The 17,937-nt window shown below is 38.3% G+C and overlaps 2 protein-coding genes across 7 annotated transcripts in view; both read left to right on the top strand.

Moving 5' to 3' along the window:
* Positions 1-17,937, top strand: part of LOC149266788 (uncharacterized) — a 507,359-nt gene that overhangs the window by 45,267 nt on the left and 444,155 nt on the right. The gene's annotated exons all lie outside the window — the stretch shown is intronic.
* On the top strand, positions 9,149-17,038 carry LOC149266789 (uncharacterized). The gene is made up of 3 exons (XM_089388435.1): positions 9,149-9,565; positions 15,046-15,285; positions 15,476-17,038. Exons 1-3 carry the CDS (start codon positions 9,149-9,151, stop codon positions 16,988-16,990), a joined length of 2,172 nt encoding a protein of 723 aa, XP_089244561.1. The 3' UTR covers positions 16,991-17,038.

Raw genomic sequence — 17,937 nt, 5'->3', positions numbered from 1 at the left:
AATAGGTGAATCTCGAGCAATATCTGAACATCTCTGGGGATCCATGGAGTGCTGTCTATTGCTGTGGAGGCTCATGGCTCTCAACACACACCCTACATGTGCCGATGTAGCCCTCTGGAGAGTTAGGACCTCGTATACGGAGACCAAACCCAAAATGGAGACCACCTACAATCCTACATAAGATCCAATGCATCCCCTAGCCTTCCAGTACAACAAGCCATCAAGGAAATTGAGTAAAAGAGTTTACAAACCATGGACAACAGGTGGGTACTTCATAATGGCATGCCCTTCCTTAATGGGCTTTGACATGTGCTAATGTCTCTAAGCTCCAAATTGGGTTAACTAAGTGTCCTATTAGGCAGTTTCTCTTCTAAAGGGGATAATATGTCCAAGGTACATCCTTTAAAAGGTGGCGGCATGTGGTAAAGAGATGAATGGAGTAGGGAATGAAAAAGGGGCAACCCTGGGCCACATGCTAGGGTATAAGGGTAGCTAGTAAAAGGGAAGCCCACATTTGGGTATATAATGTATAGGAGGGTGAAGCAAACAAAGTTCCTTCTACAAATTAATTACTCCAAAACTCTTGGAATATAAATATATCGATGAGGATACAAATATTATACATTAAATGTCTGAATAAGAATGATAATGATTTACAATGAGAACGAGAGGCTTGCTTATATATCAAGCAAGTGTCTCTTCACGAAGAGTCATGTCTCATTTAGACATGCCTCTTCAACCTAATTACTAATTAACTAATAATTATTTATGATTATTATCATTTACATTATATTTATATTATTTATATATTTTATTTGTTACATTACCTCCTTCCTCAAAAAGATTTGTCCTCAAAGCTTGTCGATGACAAAAGGCTTGATCTCTTTTTCGGCTTCGAACGTCTTTCTCTCTCGGAATAGTCATCCTCGTCGATACAAGTTGATATGATCTTCTTAGTGACAAACAAAATTGTCGCACTGAGAAAGGATCAGACCATCCTAGATTAATCTTCTGTGTAGTATTGTGATCACTGCAATTTTGTAATGACTTGTCAGCATAACACTGGATTGAGGTTACATCTCTATTATATGGAACATCAGTTTGTTGTTTCTGGTCTGAATGGTACCGATACGTAGCGTGGTTGATTGGTCTACTCTCGTGATTCAGATGTTGATATGGAGTTTTTAGATTTTCTTCTGGAGAAGATGTTGTTGAATTGGTTATGGAACATTCACTTGGGATGTCCAGTGTCTGAACTGCAACATCTAAGTGTGTCGTTTCTTTAACTGACTTGTCTTCTTGAGTTGTCATATTCACTCGATCAGTATTTGATGTTTTGTCATCAACTTGAATTCCTACATTTGATGCTTCTTTCTCGATAAGTTGTTGTACCTTGTTTTCTAATGACTTCTTATCCTTCTTAAGTTTCTTAATTTGCGACAGTAATTTTTCGCTATGGTTTTTAAATCGAGAAACTTCTTCATTTTTGTCAACATTGATTTTGTCAATTTCATTTTACATATTTTGTAATACCTTTTTTACCTTCTTGAGACATTACTTTTGAAATATCTGAGATATCTTTTGGTGTTACTGAATTTGGTTTTAGTCTAAAATCCTGGAGCGTTATTTTCTTTTTCTTGTAAGAAAATGTTAAAAACTTTTTTTTTTGTATTTAGAATAAAGGAACCTAGAGTTTCCATCCAGGGTAAACCCAAAATAATGTCACCTTGATTGTTCCATAAGGTTTGAACTGAGAATTGTGATACAAATGTATAATCTTCAATGTTTAACTGTAAATTGGCTATGTCATATATTTTATTGCGAAAAAAGTCTAATTTTTCAGTTATATCTGACTCTGGAATCACTAGTTGGTTTGCGATTTTAGGTGTTATATAATTTGTGTCTTCTGCCGGAGAAATAGAAATAATAACATCTTTTCCTGCGAGAGTTCCTTTAATGTTAAATAACGCTTTACCGTCTCTGAGTAAGGTTTCTGGGAATCTTATGGCCTTCATTTTTGTATTAGACTCCATTTTTGTTTCTTGAATGTTAAATAATTTTTATATTACCTTTTTTTTTTTAAATAAATCTTTTTTTTTCTAATATATTTTCCAAATATTCTCCTTTAATGTGGATTGTTAAAAACTTGAATACCCTTTTATTAAAAAAAATACTCCTTTATATTGTTGCCCTCTATATATGTATGTATTTCTTTATATTAAAACCCCTTTTCAAATAACTTTATTATCTTATAATAATAATAGTTTCACTTCTTTTTTTTAATAATAAATTGGTCCCCTTTTTTTATATACTTAATTACTTCTTTGATAAATTTTTAATGTCACCCCACTTAATAAATATAAAGGTCACGTCTTTTCATATGACATGGTCATGATGTTAAAATACCATGGGCTATTACCATGGGTTGTTTTTAAAACCTCCATTAAAATGTTCTCCTCGTAAAAAGTAAAACATATTCCTTTTGTTTTTTTTTTTTAACTTTTTAAAATACCATGGGTTGTTTTTAAAGCCACAGGCTTCTCCACGTAAAAAGTTTAAATATATTTGGAAAGATTCCCTCTTTATGCACTTTTATTTTATTTTATTTTTTTGAATTTGATTTTTTTTCTATATTTTTTTTTAATCTCTTTTTGTTATATGACTTTTTTTTTAATTAATAATCTTTATTATTATTTTTGTTATATATATATATAGCCAAAGGCCTGGTAGCGAGATGGAGAAACCCCAAATATTTAGCGAAACGCTTGAATTGCAACAACAATAAATTTGAGGAAGAGTCGATAGCCAAAGACTTGGATTGGAGAACGAGCTTTGTGCACCGGTTAAACAACCTAGAGGACCGAACTTCTCTGATACCAAATGAAGCAAACAAAGTTCCTTCTACAAATTAATTACTCCAAACTACTTGGAATATAAATATATCCATGAGGATACAAATATTATATATTAAATGTGTGAATAAGAATGATAATGATTTACAATGAGAACGAGAGGCTTGCTTATATATCAAGCAAGTGTCTCTTCACGAAGAGTCATGTCTCATTTAGACATGCCTCTTCAACCTAATTACTAATTAACTAATAATTATTTATGATTATTATCATTACATTATATTTATATTATTTATATATTTTATTCGTTACAGAGGGAGCAATCGTGGTACATGAGGTGCCCCAAACTTGATTTTTCCACCCTTCTAGGGGTAAGAGCATGATGTGTGAGATATAGCAGTGGATACCCCTTTTAAGGTAGGGCAGTTCATTGCCCACCAGTGGTTGGGACAATCATGGGTGCCTATATGATAAAGGAGGCTCATCCAGAGCCTATAGGAACCAGGGTGATGGCCATGATGATGGGGTAGAGCTCATGTATTGGCTTTTGCCCACGTGCTAAATGTGTTTGTCTCGTCCATCTTTTGCATTTTGTGGTACATTTTCCTGTTGAATGTGGCCAATTATGCTTTTATTTTTCTTTTTAGTGGCATCAACCTCCGGGGCATCATTCCAGGCCTGACCCAGGGTGTGGGCAAGGGTAAGGGGAAAGTTAACCCTATGTGGACCTAGGTGGAAAAATGATGAATGGGGTTATATTGAGTGGAAGGGGAGTAATATATATGGATGATGGAACGAGACCACGCAACCAAAATCGGGGTTTCCCATGTAATGCCATCCCTAAAGCCGAAGGGCCAGCTAAAGAGATTCCATGGGACTAGAATCCAAGGTTAACATCCAAAAGGGGTCTAGGGGACAAGAGCACAGGCCTAGCCCATTCGTTCTGCTGAATCCCCCCCTCAATCCATGCCCAAAAGTGTCCATGATAAGCAAACTATAATACTTAATTACCAAATGACAAGACATACCTTTAGGCTCGGGAGGTCCACCTTCGAACATACAATCATGGCAGATGGGTGAGGGACCACATGGCTGGCTCAGGTGGCAGAGAAATGGCACGACGAGCTAGTTGGTGGCTGTTCGCTGCCGGATGAGGACCATCTTGGAGGAATTTTTTCTCCTAGGGATATCACTCATAAAATGGTGGGTAACATTTGGCTCCAACTGGGACGTGATACCTTGAAGAAGTGGACGAAGCTACTCGAACGGGAGGTCACGAGAACTCCAAAAATCTCTTGATTACCGTAGACCTGTTACCTGCACATATAATAGATGAAAAGCACCGGGCAACATGCTTTCACGGTGTCTAATGATCGCACAAGCTTGGATTAGGCCCATAAAATCAACTCATAGAAGTAAAATGTAGTTTTTAAATGCAAGTAATGTATCATGAGAAATATCAAATGATGTTAGTTCTAATGCAAAATCAACATGCAATGCATCCTACTCTAACATGCATAACATACAATGTCAAGTGCTAGGTATAATCATAGACCCAATGAAACCAACATGTCAATTGATCAATACAAGAATGCATGCTTCCATGATTATTTTTGCAGCGGACTTGACAATTCAAATGAGAATAATGATATGAGGGGTTGCAAGGGAGATGTTGAAAAGTGTAACCAGGTTCGGTCTTCATAATGACATGTAATTATGATTTTATGTAATGATATGTAAACAAGAAAAATGAAATTATTATATTGACTTACTTCATGGGTTTCATGAGCAAGGGATTTTGTTTTTGAGTCAAGACTCCCATTGAGAGTCTTTAGGGTTTATTCATCCAGTCATAAAAGAGTCATTGTCATGTAAATGAAGTCATGTTACACTTTGTAAAAAGGTCAACATTGTCTATGTAAAATATCCTCCAAGAAATTGTCACCAAACCTCTTCAAGTCAGCCTACAAACGATGAAGAAGCTACTAGATAAAGTCGGCCTAAACTCCAGCTGTCAACTTGGCCTAAAGGTCAAGTGAAGAAGGGTATAAATAGCCCTACTTGGCCTCATTTGGTGAGATACAATTCAGACAAGTAACTTGACTTGAAGAAGTGCAAAGGAAAGGTGAAAGGCAGTAGAACGAAGAAGGAAGAGAATAGAAAGTGCGAAGAAAGGAGAGAAAGGATTCCTCTGGGTAATGCGAAGTTAGGGTTTCTTCTGGGCCAGTGTGTTATGAATATAATTCATAACAATTAAATAAATAAAATAAATATAAATATTAAATAATCAAATATTAGTTAGTCTAAATAGTCATTAAGTTAAGTGAAAAGGCATGTCTAAAATACATTCCCATTCACGAAAGGTCACTTGCTGAGGTATAAAAGCAAGGCCTCATTGTAACATTCAAGTCATCTTATATCACTTATACATTTTATATATATTAATAAATTATTATTAAAATACCTCTCGTGTATTTTTTTACATATTAAGTCTACAAGCTATCAGTTTTCTCGCTTCAGCCATAGTTTTATGCTTCAGTGGTATTGGAGCCATGGCACACGATATAATCATGCGAGTCTTTGAACGTTGTTCACCGCACAATGTGCCATTACGTTCACATCCTGATTACGTTGAACAATTTAGAATTCAAGAAGTATTTCAACGTTTAGAGAAATCATATGCAGAAGTTAAAGCATGTCGAAGGGAAATCAATAATAAGGAAGATGATAGCAATGGTGAAGCGAAACAAGATGAAGCAGGAGATGATCATAATGTTGAGAAGTCCGATGAAGTTGATATAGATCAGGATGATGATCATGCTGTTTATGGTGGAGGCTTTTCGGAGGAATATGTTGAAGGTGAGTCAATGGACCATGAGCTCTATGAGGAACAAGATAATGACTCCCAGCAACATCAAAACAATGTTGCAACAATGATAGAAGAAATGAAAAAACGGATAACTGAATTAGAAGAAGAGGTGAATGCCATCAAGGAAATGCAAGCTAAAGTTGAGAGCGAGATGGGTTTAAATTCAAGCTCTACCCAAAGTGAGCCAACCAGGGAGGATACTGATTCGCGCTCGGTACCTGATATTGTAGAGCCAGTGCCCATGGAGAGTGAAGAGAACCCTATATTGACATGTATAAGAGGGAAATGTGTTACTCAAGTTCTATTGCTGGGTGCAATTGACTGTATCCAGGTTGCAAGCTGGGGCGCTTACCTAGCCAGTTACAATATTTTGACTATGTCTTTTGCACCAATAGATATACATGAAGCACAAGTGCAGTTTTCTTTGGAGCGTGGAGTGCCAGCTATAATTGGAATAATGGGCATACATAGACTTCCTTATCCTGCCAGGGCTTTTGACATGGCTCACTGTTCCCGATGTCTGATTCCATGGACACAATATGATGGCCTATACTTGATTGAAGTGGATAGAGTGTTGAGACCCAGTGGCTATTGGATTTTATCAGGTCCACCCATTAACGGAAAAAACATCATAAGGGTTGGCAAAGGACTGTTGAAAGCTTAAAGCAAGAGCAAGACGCAATTGAGGATCTTGCTAAGCGGCTATGCTGGAAGAAGATTGCCGAAGCAGGTGATATTGCTATATGGAAAAAGCCTACCAATCACATTCACTATCTTCAAGGTTCCCATCTTTTGCCAAGAAGACAATGCAGATGCTGCTTGGTATAAAAAGATGGAGGCATGCATAACCCATCCTCCTTCGACCCCAACACTGTCTATCCCCGCTAGCCAGTTCGCCTACACGTTGTATCGTTCTGCTGCCTGTTTCGTTTGCCAAATAAACCCTGACGCGTCCCTGCCACAACACCACTCAGTCAGCGGTCAACCAAACAGACAAATACGGGGTTCTTCTTCATTTGGAAACTCTTTTCCGCATGGAAGTCCTGTAACTTCTAGATGGAATCCTTTGGGCACCCTTCCCATGGTGGGAGCAATGAATGGGCCCAGAGTTCAAATGCATGGTTCTGCGTGGAGACCTGCACAGATGGCCCCACAGATGACTGGTCCAGGATCAAGCACTTCAACTTCACGTGGGTAGGCCTTCAATGCAGCTCAAATGCAACCACAAAGTCATACATATGGTCAACAACTGCCTCAATTTCAACAATAGGTACAAGACGAAAATGGGGGGATAGCCATGACACTGGTTTTCGGCATGCAGCAAGAGCCACGGGTGTGGATGGTAGCTGTGTACGATGTGATCAAATGTGCGTCTCAGCGTTTAATGGTCTCTGTCAACCTTGAGAAAAAATTGTTTATTATTTGGAAACTCCATAAAAACTCCCCACTAATACGCCGCGACTGTTGGTCATACACTGATCGGTTTGTTAACAAGGTTTTAAAAAAATATATATATATATATATATATATATGTACAAAGTTTATATAACTGCATAGTATATATAAACTATAACCTTATAATATATATACGTAGTGTTATATTTATAACTATTATATAAAGTTATATTTATAACTAATATATTATAATTATAATTTAATTAACTAATATATTTTAATAAATTAGATTAATATTTAAAAAAAATAATAATAATAATTTTTTTTTTTTTTAAATTATTAGAGTTTAAATAAAATAAAATAAAATTAGAGCTATAAAAAAAAAACCTTGACTCAAAATAGAATTATTAGCGAATTATAGACGCTGAGCCACCAGAGACCTTCCGCCTCACATATGCCAAGTCGACAACCACCACAAAGACAATTGCCAGCAATATAGCTTTGAGGACAAAGCTTTTGAAGGAAGGGGCTATGTTATGAATATAATTCATAACAATTAAATAAATAAAATAAATATAAATATTAAATAATCAAATATTAGTTAGGTTAAATAGTCATTAAATTAAGTGAATGGGCATGTCTAAAAGACATGCCCATTCACGAAAGGTCATTTGCTGAGGTAGAAAAGCAGGGCCTCAATGTAACATTCAAATCATCTTATATGACTTATACATTTTATATATATTAATAAATGATTATTAAAATACCTCTCGTGTATTTTTTTACATATTATGTCTACAAGCTATCAGTGTTCTTGCTTCAGCCATAGTTTTTATGCTTCACAGTGCAAGTGACTTTCTTCTGGGACAACGAAGTATCTTCTTGGTAGTGCGAAGTAAGAGCAATGAAGTTTCTTCTGGGGTAGAAAAGTTTTTTCTGGACCAGCGAAAAGACTTTCTTCTTGGGCAATATGAAGAAGGGTTTCTTTTAGGGCAGCAAGAAAGGACTTTTCTGGGAAGGTCGAAGTAAAGACTTAGAGACCGAGATTCTCTAGGGGAAGTATAGAAGGAGCAGTAAGAAGGATAGAGACCAAGTTTCTTTAGAAGTAGCCGAGAAGAGTAGTTTAAGATCAAGAAGAAAGGCGAAGGGAGAAAGAGGCAAAGCATCAAGGTTGGTGACAAGGTTCTTAGGAGGATACTAGAGTCAAGGGTATGTGTCATGGTCTTGGTACTTATCAACTGAAGATCTAGAAGAAGAATTTTAATGGGTTTTCCTCTCAAAAGGTGAGAGGTTTTGGTCGTGGCTGGAGAAGCCTACATATTGTGTCACTTGTCTTTTGATTATGCATTTTTAGTAATTGTTTTAATGAAAGAACACATTAATAAGTTAACGAAGAAAAGAATATAAGATAAAGAAGTAAAAGTGCATCACAAGCAATTATCAAGCAGAAAAATTGTTGACTTTGAATGCCCTAGATTTCTCAACATGGTTTCATAGCTTAGGTGTTGAAGACAAGAAGGAGTAGTCAAAAGCAAGTTGACACACAAGAATCAATCTTCAAAGAAGGCATCCAAGCAAGTCGAAGGTTATCAACAAGATCAAAATCTACATCATAAAACCCTAGATCGAAGAATGAAGCAGGAAGAAAGACCGAAACCCTAGAAACATATCATCACATCATCAAAGGAAGTGGAAGCTCTTCAAATCTAAGGAAGATTGAATCAAAAATCACTCCTCTCTCTATTGAAGCAGATATCTCATAGAAAGTAGTCCTCCCTCACTGAAAGATTTGAAGTAAGAAGCAGCAAGTTCATCATCAAGTTGAAGATTTGATCTTCACAAGTACCTCTTATTATAATACAATCTGGTGAAAATGACTTCATGTTTTAAGGAAGACCAAAAGTTGGTTGGGATATCAAACTTCCTTGTTTGGAAAAGAAGGATAGACATTGTCCTCGAAATAAATGAAGTCATTGGTCATGTCCATGGGAAGGTCTCCAAGCCATCCAAAGAACAAGCATTGTTGGAATACATGGAAAGGGATCTCAAGGCTCAAAATATTCTCAAGGAGTTCGTCAAAGATTCACTCATTTCCTATGTAGCCAAGCTAGAGACATCTAAAGAAATATATGATAAGTTGGGCAAACTTTTCTCTGGAAGCATGATAGAAAATATCTTATCACTTAGCTTTGATCTTCATAAATTGAAGGTGTCAAAGGATGAAGGGATATCGTCATGTCTCTCCAAGGAATCTCAAATAAAAGGTCAATTGAAGGACCTAGGAGAGATAGTATCTGATAACAAAATAATCTCTGTTATTCTAAATGCATTAACTGATGAACAAGGTAACGTCATTGCCACTAGGGAAGAGGAAGATATCCCATTCATCAGGTTATGGTTTCTTTGCAAGGCAGAGGAAGTCGTGGCGAAGAATGAAAGTGAGGAAAGGGTACAAACATTGTCTAGATGAAAGGAAAAATTTGAAAGTTTAGTAATCCAAAGAAGAAAAAGAAGAGCATGGCTAAAGAAAGATGCTATGGCTATAATAATTTTGGGCGTTACAGAAAGGACTGTCCTAATCGCAAGAGGGATAGGGAAGAAGACTATTCTACTGATGAAGTGAAAGAACCAAAGACAAAGAAGCATAAGAAGGAAGAAGCAAAGAAGATGACTGAGTTGATCTTCTTCATTAGAAGGTTCTTTTCACTTATAAGTTATAGATAGGAAGCAATGTAAATAATGTTGAAGGAAGTGTAACTAGGTTTGGTCTTCATAAATGTACTTTTGATATTTGTACTTTTTCAAGAAAAGAAATATTATTTTTAATAATATATGACAATGAGTTTCTTGCTCATTGAAGTACGTCTAGCACATGTTAGAGTGCTATAGGTGAGTCAAATAGTCAAGAGAAAATATTGAAGGCCTTAAGGGCATGTTACACTATGTATATATTAGAGTCAAAGGGAAACCTCCAAGCAAAGTCAAGTCTACTACTATGACACCTTCAAAGAAGCTCCTTTAAGCATGCTAAACCACCATGGAAAATATGAGAAGTCTGCTCAACAAATCAGCCACCAATCTGCCCTCAAAGTCGGCCTACAAGCAGCCAGTCAAGTTGGCCTACTAGTCGGCTTAAATGGAGGGACAATCCTCTATTTATAGAGGCTGTCCACTCCAATTATAACGCATAACTTAAGCTCTGAAATCTGCAAGAAAAAGAGGAGACAAGAAGAAAAGAAGCCGTGGAAAGAAGGTCTGTTAGGGCAGCGAAGAAAGGAGGAAGAACAACGAGGGTTAAGGGACTGTCTTCTAGGGTTATCACAACTACACGTGCGAGAAAGGAAGGGTATGCCTGCGGTTACTACAATAGAAAACTACAAGTGACTTAACTCTCTATTTTTGGGTTAGTAAACAAGGCCTATAAGGCCTCCCAATCAAGTGAAGAGGAAGGCCAATCAAGCGAAGAAGGGAAGAGGCTACAACAACAAGTAAAACAGTCACACGTGCGAGAATTTAGGGCTGTTGGACAATCACATCCAGTCAGCACCTACACTTTGAAGAAGAAGCTCATTTGGTTAAGAAGGTGAAGGAATCATCATATGGAAAGGTTCTCATCAAAGGCTTGTACTCTAGAGCAAGTGCAACAAGGTCTACTAACAAGTTGAAAGAAGAACGAAGTGCCAGAAGTAGGAGGACGAAGTGCCGGGAAACAAAGTGCCAGAAGAAGTGTTGGGGCATATGGTGCAGAAAGGAGTGGAGACTTGACTTGTGCTTGGAGGATATCTTTGTCAGGGGTCTAGGGTTTGGCATTGATCAATAGAAGCTTCAATAAGAGAAATTCACTAAAGGGTTTTCCTCTCAAGAGTAGAGAGGTTTTGGCCCTGGCAGAGAGCCAACATCTTGTGTTCTTGTTTTTATGTTTTGGTAGCAGTTTGATGAAGTACACACATATGCACTAATAATAATAAGAAGAAGAATAAGCTAACAAGAAAAGTAAAAAGACTCCACAAATTGTTATCAAGTAACGAAGAATCACACTACACTACTTTTCCCTAGATTCTTCAACAAATGAGATAAGATGCATCAAGTTAGAAAGAAGCATCGTGATAGAAGCATTAGAACAACTCATGACATGGAATACAGAAAGTATGTCTAGTAAAAATTACAAAGAACAGGAAGCTCTTAAAGAAACCTCATTAATACTTATAGAAGTAGAGGTCATCATCAACTAGGATCATCATAGAAGAAAACATCTGCAGGATGAGGATATGAAACATCCTTGAGTTTCTCTGATCACCAATGAAGAAAGGAAGCAAAGGTTTTCATCAGGAATTTCAACTCGTGGGATTCAAGGAATGATGGTATGATGACATAACAGGAAATCAGGTCTGAAGGATAAAGTCCTTTCGAATAGAGCTTCTACAGGGAGTCTAGATGACCAAAAGAAAGATGAGGTATGTATGCTTGCATAGATTATTATGAAATTCATGTCACAGGGTTGCAGATAATATGGATCACTATTTCCATCTTGGGAAATATGATCAAGAGAAGAAAGGATATCCCCCTCCGAAAGATTGCAGCAAAGCATAAGTCACACTAGATGAAATCAACATAATATGATATGAATCATGAGGAAGTTGACTACAATCAAGGAACTATGATTGGAAGCTCCTGAGAATGAAGTGTGAAAAGATAGGAAGAGATCGTGATAATATGCAACAAAAGGGGGAAGGCATTCAACATCCAAAGTCCAAGAAGATTTGACTAGAAGATCTCCCGAAAGGATGTGAAGACTCTGATGGAAGTTGGAAAAAGATAGAAGACTCTTGACACTGAATATCTGTGGGAGATGTGTGAATATACATGTATGATGCTGATACTTACAGGAAGATGTCATGGTGAAAGATCATCACGAAGGTAATTCTGATTTGAAATGATTGATTATGTTTGAACTAACATTTGGTTGGGCTTATGTAGGACTGTTGAAGGGAAGATTTGTAAATGACTTCCAAGCAGATCATATAGAAGGATGTAATGTCCTTCTGAAATATGGCATGAAAGAAGAATGACATGAAGCAAAGCCAGATGAAGAATCTAATGGATCACTTTTTGATGAGTTGAGGACATGACTGACTTATGAACAAAGTGATGAATGATTTGTGCCCTATATATAGAAGTTCCCAAAGGTTGAAGACTCCTTAACAAAGAAGAAATTCATGACATCGAAGAAAGGAGCTCTTCATGTAGCTGATTGTGTTAGATCTCCACATGAAGAGCTGCGATAGGTCCCTGGTTAAGAGGGAGCCTGAGAAGAAGTTTCTAACTTGAAAGAAACTTGGAAATTCCTAAGCTGGAAGCTTAGGTACATTCCTTTAATGGAATAAAACCTCCTGGTATAAAAAGGAGTGATAGACATGTTGTTCTGATCTTCACTTGGGAAGACAGAATGGAGGATTGTGTAATTATTTGGCATCCGATGCTCTTAGGGGATGAGATAGGGCATCCCATGAAAGAGTAGTATGTGAAAATTTGCTGCAGTGATGGATTTATTTCTCCTACTTATTTAAAGTAAGTTATTCACCAATGCTTTAGTAAATATCAAAATAAATTCAGCTGCAGACTTCACAAATTAAGAACTGAAAATTAAAAGGCAAGAGAAACATCAGCATATGAACAATCACATTGACACACTTGTTTTTGGACAATCGTCCCCGGAAAAACCCAATGTGGGAAAACCAGTGCAACGGATCTGAGGGTTTCTATTATTGGCAGTAAATATCTGAATACAATCTGGATGCCCCAGAGAAAATGGCAATCCACTTAGAGAAGATAACTGAGAATTCTCTCACATTGATTCTGGAGATTTTATCCTGTCCCCAACTCCTGGATGACCCACTGCGCAGTCTCTGCGTGAGCCTACGCAGCCACTATGTGACTTTTGTGTGAAGACTCCCTCTGACTGCGTCAATTTGGGCTGCTGCTGCTTCTGTTGCTGAGAAATCGAGATTTCTCCTGCCAATCACCCACAGTGATTCTTGGCACTGATCTCTGCTTATCCCCCAACACTTCTGCGTCAACCTCCTCTAGTTTCTGCGCTCTCCCTCTGCGTCAATCTCCTCCAGCTGCTGTGTTGTCCCTCCTTGGCTAAGCACTTGATTTATTATCCTTCACTGTCTTCTCTGACGTATATTCACTGGAATTGGAAATCACTTCCTTCTAGTACTGCCTTTGATCCTTACTGCTTGATCACTGGTTCGAATTCCTTAGCAAACCTCGCCCTAGGAAAATCGAACTCACTGACAACTCTTTGTGTATCTCAAATGAACCCCAAGCCTCCTTCTTATACTTTTCTCGTTGAGACTTCAACGGTCGAGATTGAGTCTCTAATCAATGGCTAAGATTAAAACTTGTCTTGGTCTGCCTTCTAGATCATTCTCATCCATATTTTGATTAATACACATTAATATATTAATTTTCCTAAGTTTAGACTTAGGAACCCCATTAAAAATATTAATTATTTCAATAAAATACAATCCGGGTGGAATTTCACCAAACAGTTTCTGGGTTCTTTAAAACTCATGTGCCTTAGCCACTCCACCAATTTTCATGGCTAGAGCACATCCGATGCTACCAAAAACTAACACTCCCTCTTAGTGAGGAAAGTGCTTTAGCAACAATGTCCAACTGCATGTTGCTCTATCTCTGAAGCATCCTCTTTCCGCACCGTTGCTTCTACCAATACTATGCTGCTGCTGCTACTATACTGTTGCCCATGACACTGCCACTGCCACTGCTGCATGTGTACTACAACTCCCTCTCAAATGCTGCATCACGCTATTGAAAGGGATTTTCCAACATACCCATTTGTTCCCGAAATTGAACAAACTTTGTTCTTCCTAGAGCCTTGGTGAGTACATCTACTACTTGATTTCCTATGGGAGTATACTACAACTGTACCGCCCCACATTGAACATAGTCCCTGATAAAGTGACACCAAATATTAATGTGTTTGGAGCGATCATGAAACACTGGATTTTCAGAGAGCTTGATACAACTCTGATTATCACAGAAGATCTTTGTCGCTTCCATCCTTTTCCTGAATAGATTTACAAGCAGTTTCCTGAGCCATATAGCTTCACATGTTGCTTTGCTAGTTGCCATATACTCAGCTTCAGCAAAGCTCAGTGCTACAGACTTCTGCTTCTTACTGCACTAAGAGGTCATCCCAGATCCAATACTGAAGTAATACCCAGTGGTACTTTTCTTGTCTATTGAACTTCTTGCCCAATTTGCATCAGTGAATCCACTCAATTCGATATCATCACCCTTGGTGTATCTTAATCCAAAATTGACTGTTCCTCGGACATATCTCAGAATGTGCTTTGCTGCTGCCGAGTGTGCCCTTTTTGGTTCCACCGTGAATTGACTAAGGGTGTTGACAACATAACATATCTTTGGCCTGGTGTTGACCAGATACATAAGCAACCCAATGAGCTGTCTATATAAGGTGGGGTCCACTTCCTTGTCTCCAGAAGCATCTATTTTCTTCCAATTGGTAATCATAGGTGTAGTCATAGGTCAACAATCTTGCATTCTGAATCTTTTCAGAATTTCTGATGCATATATACCTTGGCCAAGGAAGATCTCACCATCCTGCTGCCAAACTTCCAATCCCCAAAAATAGTGCATTAGCCCTGTTAGACTCCGTCTCATGTCAGAGATAGATTCTTCTTCAAAACCCTGTTTTGAAGAAGAAATCATTAATGTGTTGTTTAAATTTGTGTAATTTATGCTCCAGCTCTTCAAAAGGCAGTGATTGCAGCTCCTACCTCTGTAAAAGCACAAAGAAAACAAAGCATACATCAGACTCTACGATTGATGAATTTGGTCAAGTTTTATCTTCATATGGTTTCAATTATCATGGTACAGAGGTTCTCTACAGTGGCACATCCAGTCATTCGTTTCGAAGCTTTGCAGGCCCTTAGAGCAGCAATACACAGTTATACATCCATTATGTCTTTATGTTGGCATCTAATTTCTTCAACTGTATTGGGACTACTTGAGTCATCTTATTTTGACATTGGCGCACATGCAACATCGACAAAATTCTGCAAGGGAACCTCCAGGCAAAATCTGAGACCAGTTGATGACAAAACAATGCCGAGTGCTGTAAAGGAGGGGATGCAACAGAGTCTAGACCTATGGTTCGGGGTTGTAACCGTCCAAGGTGTCATGGAATATCCATTTCTTCATGCACGTGCCTTCTCTGCTGCTGCAAAGTTTTCACCAGTGATTGACAAGGGAAGATGTGAGCAGTTTGTTTATGCTGCCATGACAGTGTTTGTACTTATTTTGTTAGAAGCTTATGGCAGCATGGCAGCACCCAAGGGAGGGAGAGGAATGGATACCTTGTATCAGTCATACATTGAGTGGAGGATTGCCACATTCAAATGGTTACATACTTATTGAAGCAAATGGTGGTCTCAATCAACAGCGCACATCGATTTGTAATGCAGTAGCTGTGGCAGGCCTTTTGAATGCAACTCTTGTTATCCCCAAATTTCATTTTAACAGTATTTGGCAAGATCCTAGCAACTTTGGAGACATTTATGATGAGGGGCATTTTATCAAAAGTCTTAGATATGATGTGAGGGTGGTTAGAGAGCTCCCAGAAGATATAATGGCAACGTTTGACTACAATACAAGCAATATTTTTAATTTCAGGGTTAAGGCTTGGTCACCTGTCAGTTACTACTTGCAAAAGGTTTTTCCAAGATTACTTGATATTGGGGTAATATGGATATCTCCATTTGCAAATAGACTGTCATCTGAAGTCCCGCCCAATATTCAGCGCCTCCGATGTTTGGCTAATTACGAAGCATTAAAATTTTCTGTGCCCATTACTTCACTTGCAGAAAAGCTAGTAAAACGCATGATTGGGGCAAGCTCCAGAAGTAATGGAAAATATATTGCAGTTCATCTTCGATTTGAAGAGGACATGGTAGCTTTCTCATGCTGTGTTTATGATGGAGTGGTGGAAGATGCATTGCATAATGCAAATTTGACACCATTTGATCTTTCTGCAGTGGCTGTGACTATTGGACCTGGTTTAAGCCTATGCTTACGTATTGGTGTGAGAAAAGCAAGACTGATAGCTGGAAAACACAATTTGCCAATGGTTGGAGTCCATCACATGGAGGCGCATGCTTTAGTTGCTAGGTTGACAGAAAAGGAGTTGCAATTTCCATTCCTGGCCCTTTTAATATCTGGTGGTCACAATCTTCTTATCCTAGCGCAAAGTGTTGGTCGATATGTACAACTAGGTACAACAATAGATGATGCAATTGGAGAGGCATATGACAAGACAGCAAGGTGGCTTGGACTCGATATGAGGAGAGGTGGTGGCCCGGCTCTAGAAGAGCTTGCGCTGGAAGGTGACCCACATGCTATTAAGCTTTCGGTACCCATGCAGCAACACAAGGATTGTAATTTCTCATATGCAGGCTTGAAAACACAAGTGCGGAAGGCAATTGAATTCAGAAACATTGATACAAACAATGATCCGATAGTTGCCGCGAGCACTAAAGACCGAAAACTACGGGCAGACATTGCTGCCTTTTTCCAGAGAGTTGCTGTTTTGCATTTGGAGCAGAGATGTGATCGAGCTGTTGAATGGGCCCAAAGCATTGAACCATCTATTAATTGTTTGGTTGTGTCAGGAGGCGTTGCTTCAAATCATTATGTGCGAATTCAGCTGGATAAGATTGTAAAGAAGCATAACTTGAAGCTTGTTTGCCCACCCCCAAGCCTTTGTACAGATAATGTTGGATCTGCGTCCAAGGTGGCAACTGGGAGAGATATTTGCAGAGGGTAGGAGTAGTTCACCCTCTCTCAAAAGGGGCCGAATTCATCCATCATTAACATCCTCTATCCAAATGTCTTCACAGCACAATTCATGAGAAAGCTCTTCGTACTTTTGACTCTGCAATCTGAATCTGCTATTTACCACTGTAAAGTATCGATTCAGATTCTGGAAAAACTATATCACAGTGACCATATTGTCATTGCAAATGAGCTTGTGAAATTGGTATCGATTGAGCTCTCCTTGAACAAATATGCTTGCGCCAAAAAGAATTCTTTGTAGTCAATAATGGCTTCATTATTCCGCAACATAAACCACCAAATTTGAGCAAAGTCATCTGCACTGCACCTGCTGAAAGGCTCCGATACTCTGTACAGGACTCTGTTCCATGATTTCCGCCAACGACTGATCCTTTGGAGATTTTGTGGGCGATGTGGCTCTTAGAAGGCGGATTATGAGCTTTTGTTGATGCTACCATATAGCATGTGGTTGAAATGTGTTGGAAATCGATGAGTGGCACAGCATAAATCAGAATTAAACACGCAAACCTCTTTCAGTATAGTTGTCATCATCAGCTGAATCGGTGGACTACTAGCTTGAAGGTTATGCAACGTGGCAAACCAAACTAAAGTGAAGATTATCCATTACAGCCAGAGAATGCGATTTGATTCCAATCTTGGTCCTATGGAGATCTGCGCTCCAGTTTTGCCTCATAATTAGCCAAATCATCAACAGAATGTTAGTTTAAAGTTTGTTTTATTAAAATCGCCAATGTATTTCCAGAAATTCGGGAGCAGTTGTAATTTCCAGCATATGCAAAGTGGCAGAGAATGAGGAGCGATTGCCTATGTTTGTCTTCAGTCGGGATTGACACCTGTAAATGCTACTTCATCAGTTATCAAGTAGAAAGAGCGCCACTCTCTCTTCAGGAAGCGCTGATTGTTTTGTTTTAGTTTATT

This window comes from Pinus tabuliformis, chromosome 6 (assembly GCF_031772625.1).
Source record: "Pinus tabuliformis cultivar Carrire ecotype Pingquan chromosome 6, CPIR1, whole genome shotgun sequence".
NCBI classification, from domain to species: Eukaryota; Viridiplantae; Streptophyta; class Pinopsida; order Pinales; family Pinaceae; genus Pinus; species Pinus tabuliformis.
This window is presented reverse-complemented; position numbering and strand designations above follow the sequence as displayed.

What these genes read in the sequence shown, in the direction of transcription:
- LOC149266789 (XM_089388435.1), top strand. Translation starts at nt 9,149, where the DNA reads ATGGAAAGGGATCTCAAGGCTCAAAATATTCTCAAGGAGTTCGTCAAA. An exon ending in AGAATGAAAGTGAGGAAAGG is followed by an intron (nt 9,566 to 15,045) that starts GTACAAACATTG and finishes ATCATGGTACAG; the next exon opens with AGGTTCTCTACAGTGGCACA. An exon ending in ACAAAACAATGCCGAGTGCT is followed by an intron (nt 15,286 to 15,475) that starts GTAAAGGAGGGG and finishes TTATTTTGTTAG; the next exon opens with AAGCTTATGGCAGCATGGCA.